General features: G+C 43.4%; 2 protein-coding genes across 2 annotated transcripts; both read left to right on the top strand.

Annotated features, from left to right (window-relative positions):
• Positions 1–938: 938 nt before the first annotated feature.
• On the top strand, positions 939–16,942 carry LOC308285659 (uncharacterized protein). The gene is made up of 10 exons (XM_080726492.1): positions 939–1,225; positions 1,849–3,038; positions 4,846–4,909; positions 7,199–7,351; positions 10,587–11,644; positions 11,761–11,890; positions 12,693–12,918; positions 13,368–13,480; positions 14,185–14,354; positions 15,682–16,942. Exons 2-10 carry the CDS (start codon positions 1,886–1,888, stop codon positions 15,873–15,875), a joined length of 3,261 nt encoding a protein of 1,086 aa, XP_080582618.1. The 5' UTR covers positions 939–1,225; positions 1,849–1,885; the 3' UTR covers positions 15,876–16,942.
• Positions 16,943–22,131: 5,189 nt separating this feature from the next.
• On the top strand, positions 22,132–26,652 carry LOC308284581 (T-cell acute lymphocytic leukemia protein 1-like). Its single transcript, XM_080725243.1, has 3 exons — positions 22,132–22,656; positions 23,365–23,453; positions 24,879–26,652. Exons 1-3 carry the CDS (start codon positions 22,163–22,165, stop codon positions 25,406–25,408), a joined length of 1,113 nt encoding a protein of 370 aa, XP_080581369.1. The 5' UTR covers positions 22,132–22,162; the 3' UTR covers positions 25,409–26,652.
• The last annotated feature ends 303 nt before the right edge of the window (positions 26,653–26,955 follow it).

The raw sequence follows: 26,955 nt of genomic DNA, 5'->3' as shown, positions 1-26,955 counted from the left end.
GCTGGACGTGTGCATGTGTGCGCGTGCCACTGCTTCCGTGTATGTGTGTGTGTGTGTGCGCGCGCGCACGCGTGTCTATGTGTGCGCGTGTAACTACTACGTGTTTATGTGATAGCATTGTAGTGTGTGCCAATAGCGCCCTCTACGGGTCAAAGAGGGTCGCGTAAAATTGGGCTTCTCTAAAAATGTGACAACTAGAAAGTCAACATGGCCCAATTAGGAAATGCATTTTGTACCCTTTACGTGTGCTGTGTCTAATTATTGTCTAGAGAAAGATAAACACAGTGGAATAGAAAGAGGAAACATGATACCTAATATAGAAAAAGCCTAGATTAAAAAAATATATATAGATAGTAGAGATAGGTCTATAATATAGACCTAATGGTTCTTTGGAGAATTTGGATTGATTGATTAATTGATTAATTGATTGATTGATTGATTGATTGATTGATTGATTGATTGATTGAAGACTTTATTAGAAGTTTGCATAGGAAAAGGTACAGTTTCATGACGGTACAGTTCACTGGTACAAGGTCTACTAAAAGGAGATCCATGAAAAGACTAAGCTTATTTCCACTGGAAACCATTGAAGTATCTCATATAAAAACCTCATATAAAGGACCTCTCCAACCCTTGCCTGTTTGCTCATTTAAACGGTGATGTAGATTGTAGCACGGCACGGGGACGAGTTTTATAGTTTTTATTTTATTTTGTAGCTAATAATAAAAGCTTATTGATTGGAGGAGTCTATCGACAGCTCAGGCTTGTTGCCTAAAACAGGGAGCTTCAATCAGCTGTGAGTTTCCAAGGACGAAATTAAAAAGCACGCATTTTAGTATTTCCATTTTTTGTCTAATCCCTGATTCTCAGGGGATTACCGGGGACCAATCATGATTGAAGGACTGGCGGTTCGTTTTACACTGCATCATGGACTCTGACAGGAGCCGTGGCGTGCAGTCAACGCAGCCTATAAAATCTGGATATAAAAGAGTTGCCAATGGATGACAGGCGAGATTTTAATTTAATTTTAATTTATATAGGGGAAAGTTGCTTCATATTATTGCGGTTGAGGATGCGCACAAAAATGTACAAAGCCTTTGTAAAGCGCAGCAGGTTTTAATGGATTATCACCGCGCTACAACTTCTGCATCTCTCGCCTCTTCACGATAATCAACTCTGGATGGTAACTGGTAAAGGATAATATCATCTGAACAATATTGTTTGGGTAGGCTAAAAGTCAATATTTGTATGCATGTTTGTATTTTCGAGTAGCCTAGGACCATTGCTAAACGGTAGATTAGGCCAATATTGTTTTGTTTTTTTCTTCTTCTTCTTCTTTTCCCTTTTTTCTTTTCTTCTTTTTTTTTTTTTTTATTTTTTTACCGGGGACGAATAGCCTAAATCGCATAATATCCTACTTGCTATTTATCTTACATGGTCTGTTATTGGCTATCTAGAGCAGCATACTGTATATCTCTGCTTTGAAGGTTTAGGCTAATTGATGGGAAATTTACAGAAGTTTAACAGTAAAGTTTTCTTAGATTGTTGAACAATTTTTGAACAATAAATACATCTTATATTCTTAGTCTCACTCAGATAAACAGCTATATTTATGGGTTCAGCATGCAGTGTGAGACAGCAGTTGCTTATATTCATTCCAATGGATTATCTTGTGTGGTGTGCTGTAATCAAGGCTGAGTGACTGAATCTACATTTGTCATCATAGGCCTACATCATACATGTTTGTGCTTTCCTATAGGTGAAATGTTTTAGCGTTTTGTAATTGTAGTAATTAATTATATGGTTATATGGTGATTTATGAAAATTCTAACACTTAATTGTTTATAGGATCCATCCAAGTCGCTGCTCTGTTCCTGGTCAGCCAATGGAGGAAGAGTTGGAGGTGGAAGATCAATCAATCCCCAGCCATTCACCTCCGACCTCTGGGAACACTGTCAACTGGAGCCTCCTGTCTGCCCCCGGCTCCCCTCTCTCATGCTCCCCGGGACCTCCTCCCACCAGCTCAGCTGTGCATGCCCTGCAAACCAAGGTGAAGACACTCAGCCAGAGGAGACAAAGGGGGCGGGAAAGAGAGAGAGAAAGAGACAAGTTAGACTCAGTGGTCCCAGTGTTTGACCCAGCTGGCCGTGCCACGTCTTTAGTCCTGCCCAGAGAGAGAGCCCAATGCAAGGGGAACGTGTCCTTGTTTGCCCCGACTTGGCGAAGCAGCCCTTTGAGCAAGTCAAGCAGCAGCGAGGAAGAGGAGGAGGTGGAGGTGCAAGTGAAGCTGGAGATCCACAGCCCCCCGCCGGAGGCACCGGGGGAGCCGGGTAGGCAGGTGGTGACGGGAAGAGGAGCAGAGATGTTGGATAGAGGAGGAGGCCAGATCTCTGTACTGTCAGAGCAGCCTCGGGGGCTAGGGGAAGGGGCCAGCCTGGAGAACCTGACTGACAATTCAAGCAGTGGCAAGGATGCCCCGCCCTCTCCTGCACCACTTACACCTGCCCCCACCTCCTCCTCGACCCTCGCCTCCACCACCAGCACCTCTTCGTCCACCTCGACGTCTTCTTCGTCAACCACCAGGCGCTGGGCACCACCGAAGGGCTTCTGGAGAGTCGCCCGTCCAGAGACTCTGCTTCTGAATGGCATACCCTCCTCCTCGTTGCCTTTGAGGGACTACACACAGACGGCTGCGGTCGCAGAGCCTCAGAGGAAACCCAGCCAAACAGAGGTGGACGATGGCGAGGTCCCGTCAGAATTCAAACACTCAGACAGTCTTGAGTGTTACCTGGACAGGTATGAACAGAAGGAGGCAGAGCCATCCCAGCCAGTGAAGGGCCCGTTGAGGGTGGACGGCATGGACAGCGAGTCCACACAAAGTGGCACCTTGTCCAACGACGAGAAAGCAGAGACAAGACAAAGGGTCTGTAGGAGGCCTAAGGAAAGACAGCAACACAGCAGCAGAGAGGAGGGAGAGCAGAGTGGAGCGGAGAGCTCTAATCATTATAGTGATGAGGCATGCAAAGTGGATTGTAAAGGTACGTTTGGTTTGGGGACATCATATACATTTTCCAGGTTAACTGAGGAGATGTGCACATTATTGTGAATCATAAATGAAACTGTTTAATGTACTGTTGTGCTGACCTTAGAAGTTGTGCATAAATTAAAACAAGAATCTGTTTTTTGTCAGCTTAGGGTGAAAACTGTCTGAAAGCTTTTTTCCAGTGCCATTTAGCTAATAGGCCTGCTGGAACACAAAGTAACAATAAAGGCCTAATTAAGCCTGCTTGATTTTGCTTTAGATTGTTGTTATATCTTACAAAATTATGATTTGCCAAGGCCACAGGCTTGCTGCTATATTGCATTCACATTCCTTTATTCAGTGGTGAGTTTTACAATCACACAGAATCAGAGATAAAAGATGGCGCTTTGGGGGATGTATTTGTATTTCCCCACAAAATGCACATATTGCCATAAAAATGTTTATGCAATGTACAGTAGTGATTGCCAACTGTAGTGGTTGTCTGAATTGCCCACATGCAAGCCTTTGTCCGTTCAAGCATAAACTGCGATGGCACATGTGTTGTTCAGAAGCTGACTCACTCACTGAGATGAACAGATGTTCTGATGAACACATGAACAGATGTGCACAGCCATGTTGCTATTATTAGCAGCCTGAACTCTGGAGGAGGGCCTCTGCTTTTTCACTGTGTGTCTATGACGATGTGTTCATGTGCACGGAGGCAGATAAGGTCATGCAGTACATGTTTACTTGCTACTTGTTTACACAGTAAAATCCTCAGCATTCTGAGAGAGTATACAAATGTAACCAAACGGACTGCGTAAGGTTACAAATGCACAAATTAACACTTTAGGAGGACATAACTGTGTACTATGTGCCTGTAACATACTAATGTACAGTGTGTGTGTGTGTGTGTGTGTGTGTGTGTGTGTGTGTGTGTGTGTGTGTGTGTGTGTGTGTGTGTGTGTACGTAGGGGTGCACGTGTATACTGCATGTGTGCTATAGCGTCAGATGGAGTGTATGCCAGAAATAGGAAAATGATCATATAGTAGATCCATGGTGATCAACAGACAGGAATGGCTCTATGATATCTGACTCCATGTTCCTGCAATTGGTTGCATAACTCCTTTGGGTTTGATGGACATACTGTAGAAGTCGAGGGTCAGTCAGGGTGGAATAACCTATGGAGGCAGCAAGTGATGTTATGAAGGCTTATGGAAATCTTCGTGTTCATACTACGACTCAATCACCTTAATACCTTCATGTAGGCTACATGTACTAGATCACACTGTGTCAAGCCACTGTGCTGGCAGTGCAGGGATTGCACCATTTCGCATTATTTCATATTTGTTGAAATTTGTTTTCTTAATTTAAACGTGAAAGCTAAAATCTAGGGAGCTTCGCATTTATGTCCTCCAGTATTCAAATATTAAAGACTGGAATGTCTCTGTTCATGGCGGCATGAACTGCTGATCTTTTAAATTCACGTCCAATCTGTCACATCCACATTTAAGTATTTTACATGTGCTCATAGTTTTATACCAGATGACTGCACACGTTCACAGGGGCTTTATCTTTGTATCCCTCTTTCCAATGTATTCCCAATGGGCAGGGAGAGACAATTCAACAGTCACAAAAAATAAACGTTGTGAATGACATCATGTGATGACTTTGTGATTATATTATGTAATAGTTTGAGACCAAACAAACCATACCTTTGAATATTGTGTTTTCTATCATTGAATTTAAAATTTATAAAACAGAATGGTTAGTGGTATATACGTATATATATTTTCCTTCTTCTGTTTCCTGCCACTTCCAGGTGTCCAAGAGTTCTTTGACTCAGACTCATCAATCCCTCCTCAAGAGCTTGAACAATGTCCAAGGTAAGTAAACACACAGTTCTGTTAGTGAATACAGTGAACAATTATTATTTCATTTTTAGAATCCTCTTTATGGAAGAAAACATATTTTTAGTGTCCAAAATAAAAATTCTAATAATACTTTTGGCCAATATTTGTATTGAAACATTACAAATGAATTATATTTTTTGTGGTTACGGATATGTGCAGGCCCCATACTATACTTATATCACTTCAATCAATATATCTCTTTAATTAGACTCTCATTGCACTTGCTTGTGCAGTTTAGAGTACAGGTATTTGTTTTTCAGTTGGAAAGCACTAGGCCAACATTTTCCACTGCCCTTATTTTGAAATCATAGTATGACCCCAAAAATCATGGGTCGGTCACTCTCTCACTCTCACAATGAACCTGTGACAATGTTGCACTTGACCACCTGCTTCTAAACTGTTTGTCCACGGTTATGACACTTCACCAAGTGTGTTAATCAATCTAGAGGACATTGTATTTTCCATCTGGTGTCATTCTCATGAATAAACAGTACAAGGGAACATGACTGACTTGTATTGTCACAACTCTTCCACCGTGTTGGGATAAAACATTGACATTACAGACTGTAATTCATGGGAACACAACATGTTCTACTCCTGACACACATGCAGGAGAGAATGAGTCACACACAGTCCATTACAAGGATAATCCTCATGGCTAGAGTATCATGCTATCTTTATCACTGGGCCAGGGGATAAAGATGAGTGCAGTGAGTGAGGCACAATGCAGAGCAGCTTAGCTGGATGTAAGGATGGATGGATGAGGTTCCTCTGTGCTGCCACGCCCCAGTCTATCTGATATATTACATAATGTGGCTTAAGAAGATGTTACAAATGGATAAATTAACATGAGGATTTTACTGTGTGTGCAGGCAGGATAAATGATCTGCTTTTGAAGACTTTCATTCATAGTCCAATTAATGGGATAGAAAATGAGCTCAATTTGACTCTTGATTCTTATTTGGATTTCTCACTCTATTGTAATATAATTGTATTAAGAAACACAGTGTTGCCCTGCAATTAAACTAAATTGTATAAACATTGCTTCTACAGAAATGTTCATTATTCTTAGACTTAAAGGAGTAGTTCACCCACAAAATGACTTTTTTTTTAATTGATTAGTCACCCCATGGAGACTCAATAATTCTTTTTTGTATTTGTCGCATTCCTAAGACAAAGAAAATATATATATTATTGCGACCGTAGGTCGCATTTACTACCAAAACCTCCACGGGCTGTCTGTCCGTCAGTCCGTCACACTTTTGCCCTGCTCATATCTCCACAACCGTTGCCCCCATCCATGCCAAATTTTGCACACACACTCCTTGACTGCCAAACTACAACCTCCAAGGACCCCCGGAGCCCCAGGGACCCCCAGGTCCCTGGGGCACCCCCAGATGTAAAAAATGACCAAATGTGCTCACACGTCACACTTTTTCCCTGCTTATATCTCCGCACCCGTTGACCCGATCCATGCCAGATTTTACACACACACTCCTTGCCTGCCAAACTACAACCTCCAAGGACCCCCGGAGCCCCAGGGACCCCCAGGCACCGACTCCTGGTGCTCCAGAACGGATGCAAAAGTGGTGGCGCCCCCAGTGGAGGACCCCCTGCCACTGCAGCGCACATAAAATGCCGTAACTCGGGCTAGGAGCGTCCGGGAGAGCCGGGGCCGGTACCTATTCGTCCGCCAAGGCAACGCGGAGACCCCACCCCTCATTTCTCACATGGCCCTATTCTAGCGCCACCTTCAGGCCGATTTTAAAACACATGTTTGGACACTGCTCCTACAGTTTTTGCCCTAAAATCACGAATATCACTACACAGCATGTCTACACTCATGTCATCAACATGGATCAGGAAGATTTGGGAAAAACAAATTTTTGCCCTATTTGTGGAGATAAGCCACCTACGGTCGCTTATCTCCCGATTAGGGAGTCTTACTGGTTGTAAATTTACCCCCATTCTGGTTGGGGACCCAAATGAATGGCCCTGGATGGGGACCTAAATGCAAGGCCCCAATAATATTTCTTTTTTTGTCTTAGGAAGGCGACAAATACAAAGAAATATGATTGAACTCAAGTCTCCATGGCGTGACTAATCAATAGAAAAAAAGTCATTTTGGGGGTGAACTACTCCTTTAATTTCCCAATGTTCCTGTCTCAGTCTCTTTCTTTTAGTTCAGTTTAGTTTATCTCTTTGTCTCTCGACTCTTCTCTGTTTCTGCACCTCTCTCACTCATTCTCTGTCCTCCTACAGATCGCTCATTGGAATCACCGATGAGCTTCCTCTGAGTCCAAGACATGAGCAAGCCAAACGTCTTCTGGAACGAGCTCGACTCAAGGCCCGTTCCAATCATATCAAGGGTGATCGCCCAACCAGAAGATCACAATCGGATCAGAGATGCAACGCGTAAGTTAGCTATATCAGTGGTTCTCAAACATTTTCATGTCAAGGACCCCCCAAATTGATATTATTCCCCCTAACCCTACCTGCTGTATAGTGTTCCCACCAGAGGAGAGAATTGAACTATAAGAGTAGGGAGAGGCAATAATGGGGACAGGAAGAAATAAACACATGGATGCCTTTTTCTAGGTCAGCTGAAAAATAGGATTGTACAACCTTACTGATACTAATGTGTACTAAAACTGAGATTACTGTTCAGAAACACTCCTAAATGTCTGGGTTTATGAATGAAATTTGGAGATCACTGATACCGCCGCCATGGTAACTGCCGCATGCTGAAACAGTGCCCAAATTTGGAGATGACATCACTGATATGTCTGGGTTCTCCATCATTACTTCTGAGACTCCTGCATTCAATTCCTCATACTGTGCACACCCCATAACCCAAACTGCACATAATTCTGCACGGGCAAGGACTAGTATACAGTACCAGTAAGACTCCCAAATAGGCCAAAATGTGTTTTTCCAAAATCGTCCTGATGGTGGCGCTAGATGGGACAGATCCATGTTGATGAGATAAGTGTAGACATACTGTGTACCGATTTGCGTGATTTTAGGGCAAAATCTGTAGGAGCAGTGTCCAAAAATGTGTTTGAAAAAATCGGCCTGATGGTGGCGCTATATGGGACAGATCCATGTTGATGACATGAGTGTAGACATACTGTGTACCGATTTGCGAGATTTTAGGCCAAAATGTGTAGGAGCAGTGTCCAAAAATGTGTTTGAAAAAATCGGCCTGATGGTGGCGCTATATGGGACAGATCCATGTTGATGACATGAGTGTAGACATACTGTGTACCGATTTGCGTGATTTTAGGGCAAAATCTGTAGGAGCAGTGTCCAAAAATGTGTTTTAAAAAATCGGCCTGATGGTGGCGCTATATGGGACAGATCCATGTTGATGACATGAGTGTAGACATACTGTGTAGCGATTTGCGTGATTTTAGGGCAAAATCTGTAGGAGTAGTGTCCAAAAATGTGTTTTAAAAAATCGGCCTGAAGGTGGCGCTATATGGGACAGATCCATGTTGATGACATGAGTGTAGACATACTGTGTACCGATTTGCGTGATTTTAGGGCAAAAATTTTAGGAGCAGTGTCCAAAAATGTGTTTTGCAAGAATCGCCCTCATGGTGACTGAGCTCGCTCCGCGGCGAGCACCCACCGCGGCGAGCTCCGTGGCGAGCACCCACCCGGCCACCGCGGCGAGCTGAGCTCGCCCCGCGGCGAGCACCCACCCGGCCACCGCGGCGAGCTGAGCTCCGGGCCGGGGCTGGTTTGTGGTTTGTGGGAAAGGCAAAGCCAAGTTTGATCTGGGCTAGGGTTTCGTAACTGTCCAAAATTAAATGGTAGGGTTTTCTTCACATTAAAAATAGTCTTTTGTTTCCTTGTTAGAAGGGACGAAGCTTGGGTCCTCGCAGTCTATAACGTCACATTTATAGTGCAATCCAGGAACGTTAGACTTCTCCTTGGACATGTTGATAGCAAAAATGTTGATAGACTAAAAGAAGGAAATGACTCTGTCTAGGCCTACTATACAGGGAGGCAGAGTGAGAGAGCACTGAGTGAGCAGCCCCAGAACAGTAAGCCAGCTGCAGATGGAGGTGGAGGCTAAGCAAATTAGAAACAAATGAGGGGCTGGGTTTACAACAGTAGCTCTGGTTTTTACCCGAAGGGCGGGGGGGGGGGGAATCCGTGTGACGTCACACGGATCAACTCTCAGAACAGCACTGTTCTGAGAACCCGTGGAAAGCTTTTCAACTCTGCCTTCCCAAAAACAGAGAAAGACACAATGGTCAGAAATAGGACTTTGTGAGGATAGAAGGTGCCAGTTTTAAAATAGAAAAAGTGAAAATTCATGGTGTAGGTCCTTTAAATCTCTTTGGTACAGTCGTTTTCTCTTCTTCATCTGTCTTCCCAGTTCCTTTTGTTATTGCTGTTGGTATTTTAGTTTGGCAAAGTCAATGTTACATAACTTGAGACGAATTATTGCCTCAGAGCTATAAGGGTGGTTCATAATTGCAAACATGCAACACATATTCCATGGAGATGTTTACTGTCATTCTACTTATGTAATCATGTTTACGTCACATGGTTTCTGTGTTATGGTTATTTTTTGTTTCTAAAACCCCCTCTTATGTCAGAGCGAGGCATTCACACACAACACGAGTATTAGGAATACAAATGGATCATGCGTTCATAATTGCACAAGAGAGGTAATTGTGTGTGTTGCTTTGTTTCATTAGCTGCTTACATTGCTTGAATAATGTCTTCACTCTTTTACGGTCTTGCCAAACAAAATAATAATAATTCTGAAATCTGCACACACATACTGTAAGCCTACTGGCTGATGATCGAGATGTAGCTGTAGTTCCAAACCATTTTAGCTTGTAAGATGGTTTTAGTCAAAACCTTTTTATACAATGGTACTGTATATGCACCTATGGCTTGGTTTAAGTTTAACAGAACAGCCAGAATCACTTATTATTACAACATTTCAAACCCACTTATAGACAAAATTACCACAACCAAAAATGTATTTCCGGGTAGATTACGCCAGCAGTATCGCATTGGAGCTGTATCATTCATTAAACTTATTTTTAACAGGACACTTATGATATTTGTTATAAAGTGTAGAAATATGTTATTTTTTATTTTAGGTTGGCAAATTAGACAACTAATTTAGGTAACCTTTTTTAATGAATACATTTTAATTTTGTCCAATCTGTATGGTAGATTATGTTAATACAATATAATTTATATAGTTGGGGTGGTTGTATTTTTTTTTATTGATAGGAATAGACGTCTGACAGGAAATGGGGGAGAGTGATTCGGAGTGACATGCAGCAAGGCTGTCGGCATGGGGACTCAAACCCACAACACGCTGTCAAGCTGCCTTGCAGAGCAAGCATGCGCAGTTTTGCGCACTCTATTTAAAAATGTCAGCACAATGTCAGCGCAGGACACTGGGTTCAAATCCGGGGAAGATGAGGAAAGTTACATAGTGCAGCTTTAATGTTCCGGACTCTTTATTTTATATTGTGTAAATATCCATAGATATTCAACTCGAAAATACATGCTCTATGCAATTGTTCAATTCTGATCTGGTCTATATGGACCAAATCTGTTTTAATTTACAACTGTAAACTGAATTGCATACATTTATCTGTCCCTCCTGCAGTAAGAGTCAATCAATTGGACCTGCCACTCCAGCACCGCAACAGCAGACCACAGCTCAGCTAACAGCTCCACTTGAAACAGACTCTTCGCCAGCAGACCTGGGAGGCCCGTCCCGAAGACCCAGCTGCTCCCCCACACGGGTACGCTTTGAGGACGAGTCAGAGAAAGAAGCTGAGTCTCGATACCTGGACAGGCTGAGAGATCGCGGGAGGCCTGGGGCACCCAAGACCAAGAGTACGGACGAAAACAATCCTGACTGTAGTGATAGTGGTTCAGACAGAGGCAGGAGCCAAAGGAGTGTCTCCATGCCTCCTGCACTGAGGCAAGAAGTTACCACAGTGATAAAGGAGGTGATAGTGTTGGTGAAGAAATGCGAGGCGTGTGGCTCCGTAGTAAGGGAGCCTCCATCGCCGCCATCAGAAGCACAGAGCGCCGAGCCTAAGCAGCTCGGCAAGGCTGAGGAAACGCGGGGGAAGACGGCTCTGCGTTGTGGGTCCCCGAGCAAATCAGAGGCAAGCACTCGCCCCAAAGCTCCTCTAACAGTCACATTTGCAGGGGCTTTTGTTTTGGGGGAAAGTAAAGACAGTGGCTCGGGATGGAGGAACTCAGAGTTTGGGAAACTGAGGAGAAGGAGCCGAAAGGGAGAGAGTAGTCAGGATTCTGCTCACGGTCCATATGGTCCCTCATGGGCGCGACGCAACTCCAATCCCAGATCCAGGGCCAGCAAGAGGAGGGCTGTTTCCTTTGCTCCCGGGAGCCCCATCGCTGTGGAACCCCATTCGTTGGGGGGGCTCAAGTCATCTCCAACCCCTCTGCTACCCATAAAGTCAGCCCTGAAGTCGAGCTCAAAGAACCGTTCCGAGGGAAGCAACCAATATTCGACTCTCATGGAGTCTCAGGGGCAAAAAGGAGAGGTCTCTAAGGCTTCGTCCCAGGGGACCCCCACGACAACTAGTCTGGTGCCCTGTATCAGGCCCTCCACCCTGAGGTACTCCCAAGCCAGGCTCACCCCTGCTTTGCCATCTGCAGAACTCTGGGATGCCACTCCAAATGGAACAGGTGAGATGTCATTAAGGCTGGACGGAGCCGCAGACAAATACCAATAAGTGTTGTGTATTGTCCAGACCCCACCCCCCACTATACACTAATAATATAGAAGATTCTCAACTCTGCAGGTTTGATATTGAGTGACTTTGGACAGCGTGCACTGGCTCTGTCTCGGCCTGAGGACCTTCGAGCGGAGCTGCTGAGATCAGAGCATCTGAAGGCTGAGGTCCACTGGGAGGTGAACTCTGATGGGTCACGGTGAGTTATAACAGTGCTCATACTGTTGCCCCAACCATGAATTATTAAGTATCATGCCCGGATCATGAGACTGGGATGTTAGGGTTCAATCCCCCGTTGAGTCATATACCAAAGACTATAAAACTGGTACGCAGTACCTCTTTGCTTGGCACTCAGCATCAAGTGTTGGATTGGGGATAAGTCCCTGTGACATACTAGTGTCATGTCCAGGGGGTGCACATCAATCTGCCTCATGCTAAGGAAATAGGAGATAGGCTCCTGAACTATGGGCCACCTGGTTACCTACTGTTTGCCGAACAAGGCCTCTACTGACCTAAATTCTATCAACCTGAAGACTTTCTCCTAACTTCTTAATAAAGACAACAATGAAATACATTAGGCGCAAATAAAAATAAATAAGAAAACATCCAAACTTTCCAAAGCAATCTCCCCCCCCCCCCCTTTAACTATTTGAGTGTATCATTGACAGGTTGAAACCCTGGCATACTGTACATTCAATAGGCTTTATTAGCGAATATGAGGTAATGCTGCCCTCTTCAGGCACAAATAAATAAAAGGCTTGTTGAAGCTGGAGCTAGAGATGGAAATGTTTCAGATTTGCATTTTACATTTTACATTTATATTTTCAATTGAGTGAATTGGACCCTCAACCCTTCTGTGTACCCTGGGTAATGTGGACACCTTCAAACAACCTGCATAATATATGCAGGTTGTTTGAAGGTGTCCACATTACTCACACACACAAACACATGATTCATTCATTCATTAAATTAAGAGATTGTACATATCCTCACTTCTATAGAAAGATAATGGCAGAGCGTGACGGTCGGCCCAAGCTGTCCCTGCGTCGCTTTTTCTCGTCCATCGGCCTGAACAGTGTTGGTCGACTGGTGAAGAGCGCTCGCTCCAGCAGCATGGAACAGCTCAGTATTCCCATGGCCCCCCGAGCCAGCTCGGCTAGTCCAACACGAAGACCAAATCCAAGCATCCGTATACCGAGGAGACCCTCGCTACAGACCCTGCACACGGTGAGAGATCAGTGGAATATGATGTTCTCTGGTGGAGCGTTTTGTTCTGATCTGCTGTATTGTTGTGTCAATGAATACTTTCCTTGCATTTAAACAACAAAAAGGACTTGGCTAAAAGAAAGGAAAATTTAATTTGAGATGTTTTGGAAAGTTTACGTCACTTTAGATTGTACAAATTATTTTGACTCATAGTCTTGTGGCAACTGTGATGAAAACAATTACTGAATGATATAAATTGTTCAGTTTTCCATCCCTCTTGTAGTCTCCTTGGCAACTCCAACAGTGCATGCAACAGACGTAAACCACTAGCCGATCCAGCCAATCAGAGTCAGCATATTGCATGTGGTATCAAATATAATCCTTAGATTTGGAGCGGTGGATGTTGCCAGAGGTTTGACAGGAAATTCTGCCAATATCAGTTTGCTGCAATACCTGTTATCTGCCACTAGGTGTTCCCTCTGGCCCAGCTGCGCAAAGCCTCTTCTGTGCAGAGTCTAGAGAGAAGAACAGAACGTTCAACCATTCTGGGAGAAGTGCAACTACCATATGGTCTGGCACCCAGGTACAACAGCCACGTGTATGTGCGTGTGCGTGCGTGCGTGCGGGTGTGCGGGCGTGCGTGCGTGCGTGTGTGAGAGAGAGTGCGTGTGTGCGTGTGTGCATGTGTGCTTGTGAGAGAGGGAGGTGGTGTTACTCAGTGAGTACAGCATTGTCTCTAATACTGCCAGTGATGAGATTTTAATTACACACACACACACACACACACACACACACACACACACACACACACACACACACACACACACACACACACACAGGAGGTGCTGGTAGGTAAGATAATGTGTAAGAAGACAAAAAAATAAACTCCCACTGCTTCTCTCAGGAAGGGACTGCACATTCCAAAGATGATGGACAGGACTCAGTTAATCCTTCATCTTTTATTTTGCACGGTGGGTTTTGCCGTGTTGGCTTCATCAGGTGCTATTTATGTCACTGTCAGGCAGAAACCTTGTATCTCCAAGTTTCAAAAGTTTCGAAAAGTAAAGCCCTACCTCATCATACAAGACTGTCGCACAAAACTATCGCACTGTCACACCGCGAGGCGTTGTGTGCTTGTAGATCGGCTATTTTCACTAGTTTAAATCGTTTCATAAAATGATAAATACAAAACGAACGGTTTTGTACATGCAAGGTTTCCACCCGACAACGACGACTATCATCTGGTACTTCTCAGAATAATGAAGTGACCTCCATCCATCTCCACAGCTCAGACAGTCCTCAGATGGACGAGGCGGTGCTTCCCCCCAGGGTGGTGCGTCCCGTAGGCAGGGTGAGCCAGGCTTTCCCTGACGGAACCCTCCTGCTGGAGCTCACCAGGCCTCCAAACGGACCCTTTGGCTTTGTCATCTCACGGGGCAAAGGTCGACCAGACACTGGTAAGACTGGTCGGATTACAGAGAGTCAAAGTATTAGTTTGAATAATGTGTACAGTATATCATCATTGCCCATTGTGTGTGTGTGTGTGTGTGTGTGTGTGTGTGTGTGTGTGTGTGTGTGTGTGTGTGTGTGTGTGTGTGTGTGTGTGTGTGTGTGTGTGTGTATGTATATGTTACAGTTAGTTTGGGTAACTCAGTTAGATTGGGGTAAGTGCGCTCGTTTTGTAGTTCACCACACACCCCCACTGGATCAATTCACTTTGATTGTTACTTATCAACACACCTGTGTAATTCTGCGTGATGACCACACGATGGTGACAACAGCCATTCACTTGTGTAGCCTGTGACATCACTGGTCTGCAACGACTCTTTGTTTATCTACTAGCCTATCTCATCTGTGTTTAGCCATTAGCTTACTATGCCTAACCCTAACCCTAACCCTAACCTTAACCTCAGTAAAACTATGCCTAAACCTAACCCTAACTCTAATTGTCTCGTTGTCGTTGTTGTGGATCAAAGCGACCGCTTGCTCCGCCCCGCGCCGCCCGACGAGCGCTCCTGTTCTCAATCTAACTTAATCTCAAACTAACTGTGACATATATATCAAATTGTTGATACTGGGTAGATGCGGTCCATGATGTCATGTTTAAACAAACAAGACAAGAGGCGATAAACAAATTATTACAGTACTATTCATAATATAAAGCCATTTAACACTTATTGCACACTAATGAATGATTGTTTTGATGATATTTAATGAAAATATGTGTTACTTTTGTCAGTTGTCATCTACATAGATGGTGGTCAGCCACAAACTCACAGTCACAACAACTGGCCAATAAAGAAGATACCAGTTATGTTCAGAATTTGTCATCCACAAAATATTAGAAAACACTCAATAGTGGTCTCAATAAAAGCCTGGCTCAATAAGCAGGATCGATAAAGGTGCTCATTATCAATACAAATTAACAAACTCCATCCCTATCTGAGAATGCATAAAACTCGTAGATTTCTTTATCGGATAGATTTTAGGAAAGATGTGAAAGACAGATATTGATGATTGATGATAATGGCAATCATGCAGTTTTATGTGTGCGGGTAAAAAAATATCTTTTATCTCATTTTTGTTGTTGTTGTTATTGTCATCCACAATCACTCTCATCCCAATTCTACCAAATGAACTCCCCCCACTTCCATTCATCCATGTCTGTCTGTCTGTCTGTCTGTCTGTCTGTCTGTCTGTCTGTCTGTCTTACTCTCTCTCTCTCTCTCTCTCTCTCTCTCTCTCTCTCTCTCTCTCTCTCTCTCTCTCTCTCTCATATTGCAGGTGTATATGTAGATAAGGTGGGGGAGGGTGCTGGCGAGGGTCTCTATGTGGGTCTTCTTGGCGTGGGGGATGAGATCCTCCAGGTGAATGGAGAAGCAGTGGCTGGGTTCAGCCTGGACCAGGTGACCCGACTCCTGACCAGAGACAGCACTGCGTTCATACGGATCATGCCCTCCCGCCGGAATCAGCGCTGACTGGAACATATCAACTCCATGGCGCTTTTGTTTCTGGGAACCATAGGACTTTATTATGAACCACTGTAATGGAATATAGCCTACACTACGGCTGATGTGGCATAGTCAGTATGTATACGTACGTATAGGCTATACACAGCAAAATTCACAGTGTTTATTTTACTTAGAGAGTCCATTTGGGCATTTTGAGATACATTCTTTTAATTTGCTTTCATAATATTTAAATTCCATTTCCCATTTTATCAGAGAGACATGCAAGCAAAGAAATGTTTAGTAGCCTACAAGCAAACTCATTTGTCAACAGCACTGTGACTTGCTTGAACTTCCAAAGACAGGATTGGCCTATGTGACTTGTGTATAGGTTTGTAACTTGTAGTATTAGGCCAACCAATAGATTAATAGCAAGTGTTGAAAGTGATCTTGTACTACTGTCGATTTTAAATATTTCCAGTGGAAGAATAACATTGTCAGGATTAAAAAAAAAAGGCTAAGAATCTCCTCTTTGCGAAAGTTCACATGACTCACTGATTAGGAGAGCATGGTTACGGTATATATTTCTACCTCATTAATACAGTTGCAAGGTATTGCAGGGTTGCAACACATTAAGATTAAGAAAAAGTTTTTATCTTACATTTTATCTTTTAATTTCCTGCCAGACCCAAAAATTGGGACCTAAGATCCAGTCTTAACGCTAACTGAAATCAAAATATCATAACAATATGAACATTACCAACAAAACTAAATGAAACTCCTTGAAATGTCTTTATTATTTTGTGTAAATGTCAACGTGCAGGTCCTCTACCATCCACCCGGGGGTGCTGCAGCACCGAAATGGGACAATACTGCACTGTATGTGTCTGTAAAAACTATCTGATGTACACGCCACTAGACTAACACTAGACATATGCAACCCCTGGTGTTATTTTGCATTAGCTGGATATTATGTGATATGATAACAGGGCTGGCTTACCCAAAGTAGTCCTTTTTTATCCCACATTTTATAACTGCTCTTAAAAAGATTCACAGTCAAGCAACAAATCAATGATTTTATTGTTGATTATGCAATAGATAGGTATAGATATGATGTAAAAAGATAGAAAGAAAAAAACCTTCTAACAATCTGTGAGAAAGATCTCAATATTGGGCTTCAGTAATAATTCCTTATTTTCTTATTATTCACAGATTATTCTTTGGTGTAAGTGCAGCCTCCCAACCAGGCAAATGTTTCTCGGGTAATCACGACATGTAAATTATCAGAAGATGCTCTTAAATTTTGGCCTAACCAATCTCATGCGGTTGTTTTCAACCCTTTTCACATCAAGGCTATTATTTATTCTGAATTTGAACCAAGTACCACCATTAGATGAGATTTTGCCTCTCAGACCCAAAACTTTTGTCCACAATGCCATGCTAATGTGGTATAGGCCTACAGGAGAGAACAGGCCAATGCTGATCAAAATAACTATTCTTCTACATTCTCTAATTGTAGACTTCTTGTACTCTTGAGAATGTAAAATGAACCCAAATGGACCTGTAAGATATTAACTCTCAAGAGTTAAAGATCTTTAAGGCTCCATTTGGTTACTCTCCATCATTTAGCTGCAGACCAAGTGCAACCCCCTCAGGACAGGTTGAGAACCAGGGGCGTCACACGGGGGGGAAAGTGGGACTGACTTACTATAGGGCCCAAGGTGGAGGGGCCTTGATTATTTTGAAATTGTGAAATAGATACAGTATGGCAGATATACAAGCTCACAGTGCGGCACTTGCAAGCTTGAAGATCTGCTAAGTTGTGAAAATGTGCAAATCTTTGAATATATGTATTTTTTAAGCAAACATTTGTAACTCAAATTTTGCTTCTGGGGGGTCCCTGGAATTAAATGTTTTGAGATGGGGGTCCGTGGCCAAATACATATAATTTTGGGGTGTCTTCACATGAAAAGGTTTGAGCACCACTGACATAGAAACATATAGGTTTTTCAAAAACCCTTAGAAGGATTTGAAATATTCAAAGACTTACACAAATGTTCACGGTTTTTCAAAAATAGCTGATCTACAAGCTCGCAACATGTGCTGTGATCTTGTATATCTGCTATTTTTTCAAGAGTTAAAGCACAACATAATGCGTCCCCCTCCCTCCTATGAAGAACATTATGGGGGGCCCGCAGTGAATCCTCCCAGGGCCCAGAATTTGGTGTGACACCCCTGTTGAGAACCACTGGCTTTGCATTAGCTATAGCTCAAAAGAATTAGATTTTAGAACAGTTATGAAGCATGTTGATGTCTATAAGACTCCAGTCTCCATGCAGGCCAAAGAAATGAGATTCATCTGGAAATCACATGACAAACACATGATTGATCCCATTCTCTCCATGATGAAATGATGGCCTTCATTGAGCAACTCTGTGAAGAAATACAGATTAGAGCTTTTTTCAAATTCAGTCATTTATATTCTGCCCTGGGGCTACCCTTCGTTTACAAACAACTGTATTATTCCATCACAGATTGTAAACAATTAGGCAATATTCAAACAAAATATGTATTTTGTAAAAAAAAAAAAAAAAAAAGTTTATTCTTCAATAAAAGAAAACATATTTCTGTGATATGGGATGTGGTGAAATCGTGTAGTTTTTTTTCTCTTTTATTAGACCTATACTCTCTCTGTCTCTCTTGGTGGCACACGTGCATTTGCAAATGTAAAAGAAGGTGGTTCGTTAAGTTGAATTCGTTATCTGTGTTGAACACCCACGGGATACAGGATGGTGGTCGTGACTAGCTGGTCTTCAGCAATCAGCAAGATGGTTGAGGTGTTACACCATATCATTACACTACTCTATGTAGCCCCCCAAAATGATGTTATTCACTGTGATCCCTACGTTATCCTCCCATGCACAGCTGGACTCATTAGCCATAATAATTTCCCAGCGCCACGTCTAATAGCCTGTTTTTAGATTAATTAAGAGTTGCGAGGCAAAACAGACATTTTGTCACTCGGACTATTTTAATTGTTATCATTCACATGCAGTCACACGTGTGTTGTTGTAGCCTACGTTTCAATTGATGTGTGCGGCGTAAACAAATCGGCAGTTGTTGGAAATTCATTATGAGGACAGACATAATTTTATAGGCCTACAGCAGTGGTTCCCACAACTTTGTTTAGCCTGTGACACAAAAGAAAAATTAGACATTCACCTGGGATCCATAGTGAAAATAGCAGATCTCACAACGCAATGCGAAATCTATGGGATTTCTTAGATTTTCCTTTTATTTATTCATGAAATCACCTAGAAAAATCATTCAATTATATAATTCATGAAAAATGTTGTTTTTTTTGGGAATGTTTATGGAAAATGTTTTGGAACAAAATAATAATTAAAAACAAAATGTAAGCAGGAAACAAAAAATGAAGGGACCCGCGACCCACAAATGGGTCCCAGCCCAGTGTTTGGGAACCAGTGTATTACAGTAGCCTATATAGTATACTGACTGACTGTACGGTCGGCTGTGTCCTCAATGTGCTCTGACAGACAGCGCGTCACAGTTGATCCCACCGTTACTTATCTGATGGAGCAGGTTTATCTCTCCCAGCCATGTCAGCCCCAGGGACCCCCGCCACTGACAGCCAGGCTCCTCAATACCAACAATACAAGGGGATATCCCGTTTTATTGGTTTCATTATTTATTTATTGTATTCTTATTTGCATTTATCTATTTATGCCAGATCAACAACAAGACATAGATGGTGGTAAAAAAATTAATACAATTGTCACAGGCCTAATTATAGTTTTGACATTGCAGAAGATTATAACAAGACTAACAATCTATTCATCTATAATATTCTTTCCATCGATTATCTGAAGCCTATTATAGGCCTATACCGGTATATTGGCAAATTGCCCATGATCTTATTTCGGGGTAAATGGGATTATAGCGAGAGCACCTTGTTCAGACATATAAATAGGTCAAAAGCTTAACCTTTGCTATTGTTCTAAGTCTTTTTTTTTCTCTCTCTTTTTTTTTTCTTTCTCTCCCATCAAAAATGAAAACACCTCCACTAGGCTACTCTCTCGCGGTAGGCTACAGCCTACCTCGCGGACCACGCTGTTTTGCTTCTTTCTTCCGTATCGTTTTTATGCTTTGCCCTCCACGAGGCCCATATAGCAGCGACCACGACAGCCAAATAATAATGAATCATTTCATAAATAATGGGTTTAGGGGGCTTATCGGGAATGAAGAGGCCGCTGCCGCGCGCTTATCTCTGCCGGCCACATTGCGGCCTGTGTTCCTGCTCCCCATACAGAGTGACTGCGCCGAGCCACTGGATGCAACGAGGAATAACTCAAACCCTGCTCAAACCTCACTTCCACTGCACGGGCACGCGCGCGCGCACGAACGTGCACTGCAGCAGAGGCGTCAATTGGGTATGGCAAAGCTATATGGCAGCTGCCATACCTTAATTGGCTACAGGGGGGAAAAAATAAAATGTAGGTCTACTTCTTAAAATAAATTCATCATGCCTGTTGCTATAAGGTATGGCAACATGACGCGCCAGGGCGCGCGTGCAAGACACCGGTCATGTTGCCATACCTTAGCTTTTTCTGGGCTGACGCCACGTGTGACACAAACACGCACACGCACACACACACACACACGCACGCGGACGCACACGCACACGCACACGCACACGCGCGCACACACACACACACACACACACACACACACACACACACACACACACACACACACACACACACACACACACACACACACACACACACTGCTCCAGAACTGGCACTGAGAGAGAGGAGAAAAAAAAAAAAAAACTCATGGATGACCCACTCACAAAATGGCTCCACTTACACAGTAACATCAACAACACGGCGGGATAACGGTGAGTGCAGAACACTATTATTTTACCCAGTCGATTCCTCCGAGGCTTTTTTGGGGGGGGGGGTCGCTTATTAGATATCATTAGGGTAATAGGCCTATGTGGAGAATATTTGTTTTATTTATTTTTTTGCTATTGTTGTTCGATTCGTGCAAAAGAATAGGCTATAACGGATGCCAAGGCCCTACATTGGAGAATTCCCAGAATTTTATGATTTGCCATTGACTTATTTTGTCTTTTATTAACTGATTGTAATATTATTATTGTAGGCATATTATTAATTGGCTAAATAGCCTCATTTGGGTTCATATGCGATGTAATTATGGGGAGAAAGACCTGCCTTTTTATGTTGGACAGTAACGCCAACCAGTCCAGTCTGTGGCCTAGAGGCCACGATCAAATACAAATGAAATGTCCAAATTCCATCCATGAACTTGCATCTCAACATTATATTTTAGGTTTAATTATTGTTGATGGATTTTGTGGTGCTTAAAAATGAAGCAAGCCTGTTTTGATATATGTCCAAGCGCTGAAACACAGCAGTTTACACAAGCACGGCTTTCTGTCGATAATCTCACCTGAAGCTGAACCGTATAGGCTAGTAATAACCGAATTATGTTGGGAATTTTATACCATCTATTTTAACGCACAACTCACTCGTAGAAAAGCTTAATTTGACAGTTAGCCCGTAAGCCAATATATTCTTTACATTACTGAATCCCCAGGTTAAATTACAACGGTGTTTTATTTCGTTTCGTTAGATGTGGGTTCATAAAAAGAAAGGGAAACCCAAGCGTATATCTGGGCTATTTGGAAATAAAACACCAACTGTAATTTTATATCTTAAATTTAAAAATGCTAATTTAGGTTAAACAGCCTATTAATAGCTAAAGAGTAGCCATAGTAGCCTACATGCAGGCTTTGGCCTGTGCGAACCAGTGTCCGTTCTGGTGCCTATTTATACATTCATCTTTATAACTGTTCTGTTTGTGAAATATGAAGCATATATATGCGGCAATTTATTAGATGTAGAATTAAAGATGTAGCTATCCATGCAGTAAGGTTAATGTATTCGTGAAGGTATTATATGATATAGGCATATAGCCTACACTTGGAAAGATTACACCTTCATTTCATTTTTATTTTTGTAACCTTTTTTAACCAGGCAAGGCATATTAAGAACACATTTTCTTATTTACAATTATGGCCTGGCAGAGTGGCAGCCTACTCAACAACATATAGCCTAGTCTACATGCAGGAATGTTAAACAATGAATGAATCGTCCTTCTGGGGTATATATGTACGCGATACATTGAACACTTGATTAATTCGTTAAAACAACCCCCACAGAGCATAGATAGTGTGTGTGTGGAGAGAGAGGGAATCGTGACCGGGGAAAATGATGGAAAAACGGCAGCCAGAGGAGCTGATGTGTCCTGGAAGTCCCGACGCACAGCCCGGTCCTCAAAAGCAGGAAGACTGTGGTGTCTCCAGACTGAATGGATACAAAGCCGCCGCGGAGCCGAGGGAGGCGGGGAGCCTCACTGGGGAGGGCTTAAAGAAGACAGATGACGTTCCTCTGCAGAACTCCAGCAACGGGACCATCATCATCAACGGCGTTGCCAAGGAAACTGCCTCTCACGACGCCCTTGACCTGAAAAGGGAAGTGCCAGTGATCGAGCTCTCGAGGAGAGACGCTATAAAAGCGGGAGAGCAGCAGCGAACTGAAAGCCATTTGGTGCCCATCACGGAGCTCCGCAGACCGCCCGTGCCGCTGCCGCACAGAGACCCGCAGAACGACGCTCGAATGGTCCAGCTGAGCCCCAACGCGTTCCCTCTCCCGGCCCGAGCAATGCTCTACAACCTGGCGCAACCTCTCGCCGCCATCAACAGGTAAAAGTGGGGTGGGGGGAAAACGATCTTATGCGTAAATTGCGTAATTTCATCCATCTCGTTGTGCTCATACGGTAAATTGAGGTCGCTCAATCTAGCCTATTTCCTGTGCTGCCCAAAGAGTACTGATGGCGATGGAATATGATTTGGAATGCCATGGGTTATTGAAAACAACCAATCTACAGCGCAAAAGACTATGGCTGATTTAATGTCCTTAGAGCATCAGAATCATTTTTACAATTAGGCCTATTTTACACCGAATGCACCCCACTTTCTCTCTCTCTCTCTCTCTCTCTCTCTCTCTCTCTCTCTCTCTCTCTCTCTCTCTCTCTCTCTCTGGTTCTCTGCTCCCACCTTTCATCCTTTTGTTTTTGTACATGTTTTTGTACCCTAACCCTTTATTTTACAGGCGAGACAGTGTGTGTATGTCAATGAGACTGCAAGCATTATAAGATAGTAGTAACAAATATTCATATACATGTTTGTCAGGGTCTGCATCAGTGTCTGCCTGTGTGTGTGTGTGTGTGTGTGTGTGTGTGTGTGTGTGTGTGCGTGCGTGCGTGCGTGCGTGCGTGCGTGTGTGTGAGCGTTCGCTTGCGTGTGTGTGTGAGGCGGTTTCATGCATTGAAAGACAACGTGCATGGACAACAGAGTTGATGTGGTCTAATTTACCTGTGTATCTTCTGTCTGTCTGTTGGTGTCTGTCAGTCTCGGAGGGGAGTCGGAACAGTACGGGATGTACCCCAGCAACAGGGTAAAGCGCCGCCCGGCGCCATACGAGATTGAGCTCGACGAGGGTAGGCGCATTTTAGATCTTTATAAGTATGGTAAGACGCACCTCTGCTGTGTCCTTCCTTCTGCCAAAACAGTCTCCTAATACCCCCCCTCCCAACTCCCGTGCATCCCCATTGTCATCCCATCACTACCCACCCTACTGATATGGACCCTTACGATTCCACATGACAATGTCATCAGTACTGACCTCCTTTAGGTCGGAGTACCTTTTTTTATCGCATACATGGGCATGAATTAATTCCATCCTAAGAGGAAAGACACTAATCCGAAATGTCAAATAAGCATATCGTCACTGTCGGGCAGAAACCTTGTATCTCCAAGTAAAACCTTGCTTCATTAGACAAGGCCGTCGCACAAAAGTAGTGAAAACAGCCGATCTACAAGCGCACAACGTTGTGCGCTTGTAGATCAGCTGTTTTCACTAGTTTAGTTCATTTTTTTAAATGACAAAAACGAATGGTTTTGGACAAGGTTTCCACCCGACAACGACGATATATACACCTGCATGCATTGCCATGAAACCGTATGATTTCCGAGCAGATTTGGGGTCTATAGGGCATTTCTGAAGCATCCTTTCCATCACTGGCCACTCACCGCTGTGCACAGGGATGATGGAGGATGGGGGTGGGAGTGGTGGGGGGTTGGGTGGGGGTGCGGGGGGTGGGGAGAGGGAGCTTCCATGCCAAGGTTTTACTGCAGAGTGGGCTGAAGGATTAAGATAGACTGGGTGTGTTCCAACGGTGGAAAACAGCCGAGAATACAGCGGTGTTGGTGAGTGATGGATGGATCATCACTATACCGGTACCTCACTACTTGCAAAACGGTGGTACAATCACATATGGACTGCATGCTCTCCTAAGTCAAAATATGGATACTGTGGTATTTGGAACGACTCCGTTTCTTGTGGGGAGACTCAGATAAGCTGCAACACTGATGCCATGCCAAGCCCTATGGCTGTTTGTGTTGCATCTTATTTGCATATAGCCTCTATTTGGCACTCCGTTTCATTTTATCACCCTCCGTTTTTTACCATAAACCGTAGGCTACTTCTTTCTCAGCATGTTTCAGTGGCTTGTGTTTCAAAAGCAAATTTGCAGCTTGCTTTATCTGACCTCTGTGGCAACTTTCATCTATCAGGCGCTTAAAGGGAAGCCTGCAGTTGCTTTGACAATGACATACAGTAGCGATTGCCAGGCAGAACACCAATATTAAACACCGATTTCTGTTTCTCTAACGACTTCTACAAATTCGGACTTTGTGCCTATCATCTCCTTTCTCTGTCCCTTTTCATCTCAACATAATGTGATACTGTTTTCCATTTAGCTACTTACCCCCTTCAATTCTCCTTGTGCTATTACCCATCATATTGCCATGTCTCCTGTTCCTTACACTGCTCTCTCCCTTTTCCTTCTCTATTCCTCCTCTAGCCGGCCAGCCGAAGATAGTGCGTCGGATTTTCACCAATAGCCGCGAGCGTTGGCGGCAGCAGAACGTCAACGGGGCGTTTGCCGAGCTCCGCAAGCTCATCCCCACCCATCCTCCGGACAAGAAGCTGAGTAAGAACGAGATCCTGCGACTAGCCATGAAGTACATCAGCTTCCTCTCCAACCTCCTAGAGGACCAGGATGGAGGTAGGAACATTGGAAACACAGACGATGGGGAGACCGGGCTGTTGGTTGGGGTAGGGGCACTGGAGAGTAGCCCCCAGGGTGGGCCACGCCAGGACACAGTAGTAGGCTTGGCCAGGGACGATCTCCTGGAGACCATGTCACCAGGGTCAAGCTGCGGCAGCCTACCCGATGGAGATGGTGAGGGCAGTCCTGAAAGCTTCACGGAGGACCAGGACTCACCACCAACTCCAAGGACTCTACCGACCACACGTGGCCCCCAACTACATCTTGCCACCCGGGATCTAAGGCGCAACGGACGGCCTTTAGATGGCTCCAGTCGCCGATGATGCTAACGCCAAAGCCAGTGATTTACACAGTGACAAAAACAAAGGAGAATGCAAGGAAACAGTGTCGCGAACTGAAGTGAAAAGGCAAGATGGATACGCTCAGGAGCCCATTTGCTTTGAGTCTTCAGCATAGAAAGAAGATTCAGGTTATACGTAGAAAGATAGTTGTGTCAGAAAAGGATCTGCAGGATACTCCATGCTACTTCTAAGGCAGTATTGGTGTGACTAAATCTTCTCGAACAAGACTTGTAAATTCTGCATGTTACATGACATTGACAGACCTGCAGATAAGAATGTCCGGTGTTACCTGTGTCCCGAAGGTACATAGTGGATTTAATAATAAATAAATAAAAAGCCCACAACAAAACAAAAAACTAGAAGAAAACACCAAATTGTCTTGAATCAGGATATTTTATCTACTGCATCAAGTTTGCTACAATAGATCACCACAATGCACATTCAAGAGAGAGATCAAAAAACGTGTTTTATGGTGGGAATGCCATTAAGCTCCTCTATTCTAAGTCCTCAATCAGTTATGAAATCTACAGACTTTTATGGATATACTCAAATTAAAAAAGGAGTTACAATGGCCAAAAATGCAATGCGTTAGACCAGTAACACAAATCAAACTGACCCAAGCTGACTCATATTAATCACAGGCCATCAGTTATGTAAATAGCAATATATTCCCACTAAACAATGTATTGACGGTGACTGAAGTTCAAGTAACGTGGTTAGAATGTACAGTATGTGTTTGTGACTGGGTTTCTTAGAAAATGGTCTTATTGTAAGAATGGTGAGGCGAGGCGAGAGGGACTTAAAATGTCAAAAAGGCAATTTCAATTATTACATTAAAATGTGGTACCATAGTTTTTTTCCTGTTATGCAGTACACGGATGGTGATAAAACACCACACTGTGTAACAAGGTCTTTGACTATTCAAACACAGTTAAACAATATTTCACAGCCTTTAGAGAAATATCTGAATTTTATCTGAATATCTGAATTTGCTGTGGAGGTACAGTGTTTCTTAAAGTGTACAATATGAGGGTCATGGTAAATCAAGAAATGACTCACACAGTCCTTTTTATATGAATGTCTACGTTTCAGTGTTTTTTTTCTCACTGTAATGCAGTTGTAGTTGTAGTAAGGTACAAAAAATAAAAAGCCTATAATTTACACCATTCAACACACACACACACACACACACACACACACACACACACACACACACACACACACACACACACACACACACACACACACACACACACACACAGACACATGTATTTGTACACTAGCATATCGGTCATAAATACATGCATATAATGCTTGAGCCCACGTACGCATCCACTCTTGTGTGCACATGCACACAAGAGTGGATGCGTACGCACACACACGCATGCACGCACGCACACACGCACACACGCAGTTAAGATCATAACAATACCAGCATTTTTCAGACAGTTACGTATTGCTCACTGTTGTTGGATGTTCTGCTTTTTCAGCAGAAACTAGTAGCCTATCTTGGTACCTTTGGTCACTTT

The sequence above is a fragment of the Nannobrachium achirus genome (genome assembly GCF_963921795.1).
Source record: "Nannobrachium achirus genome assembly, chromosome: 5".
NCBI classification, from domain to species: Eukaryota; Metazoa; Chordata; class Actinopteri; order Myctophiformes; family Myctophidae; genus Nannobrachium; species Nannobrachium achirus.
Note: the sequence above shows the minus strand (reverse complement) of the source record. Positions and strands in the feature narration are given on the sequence as shown.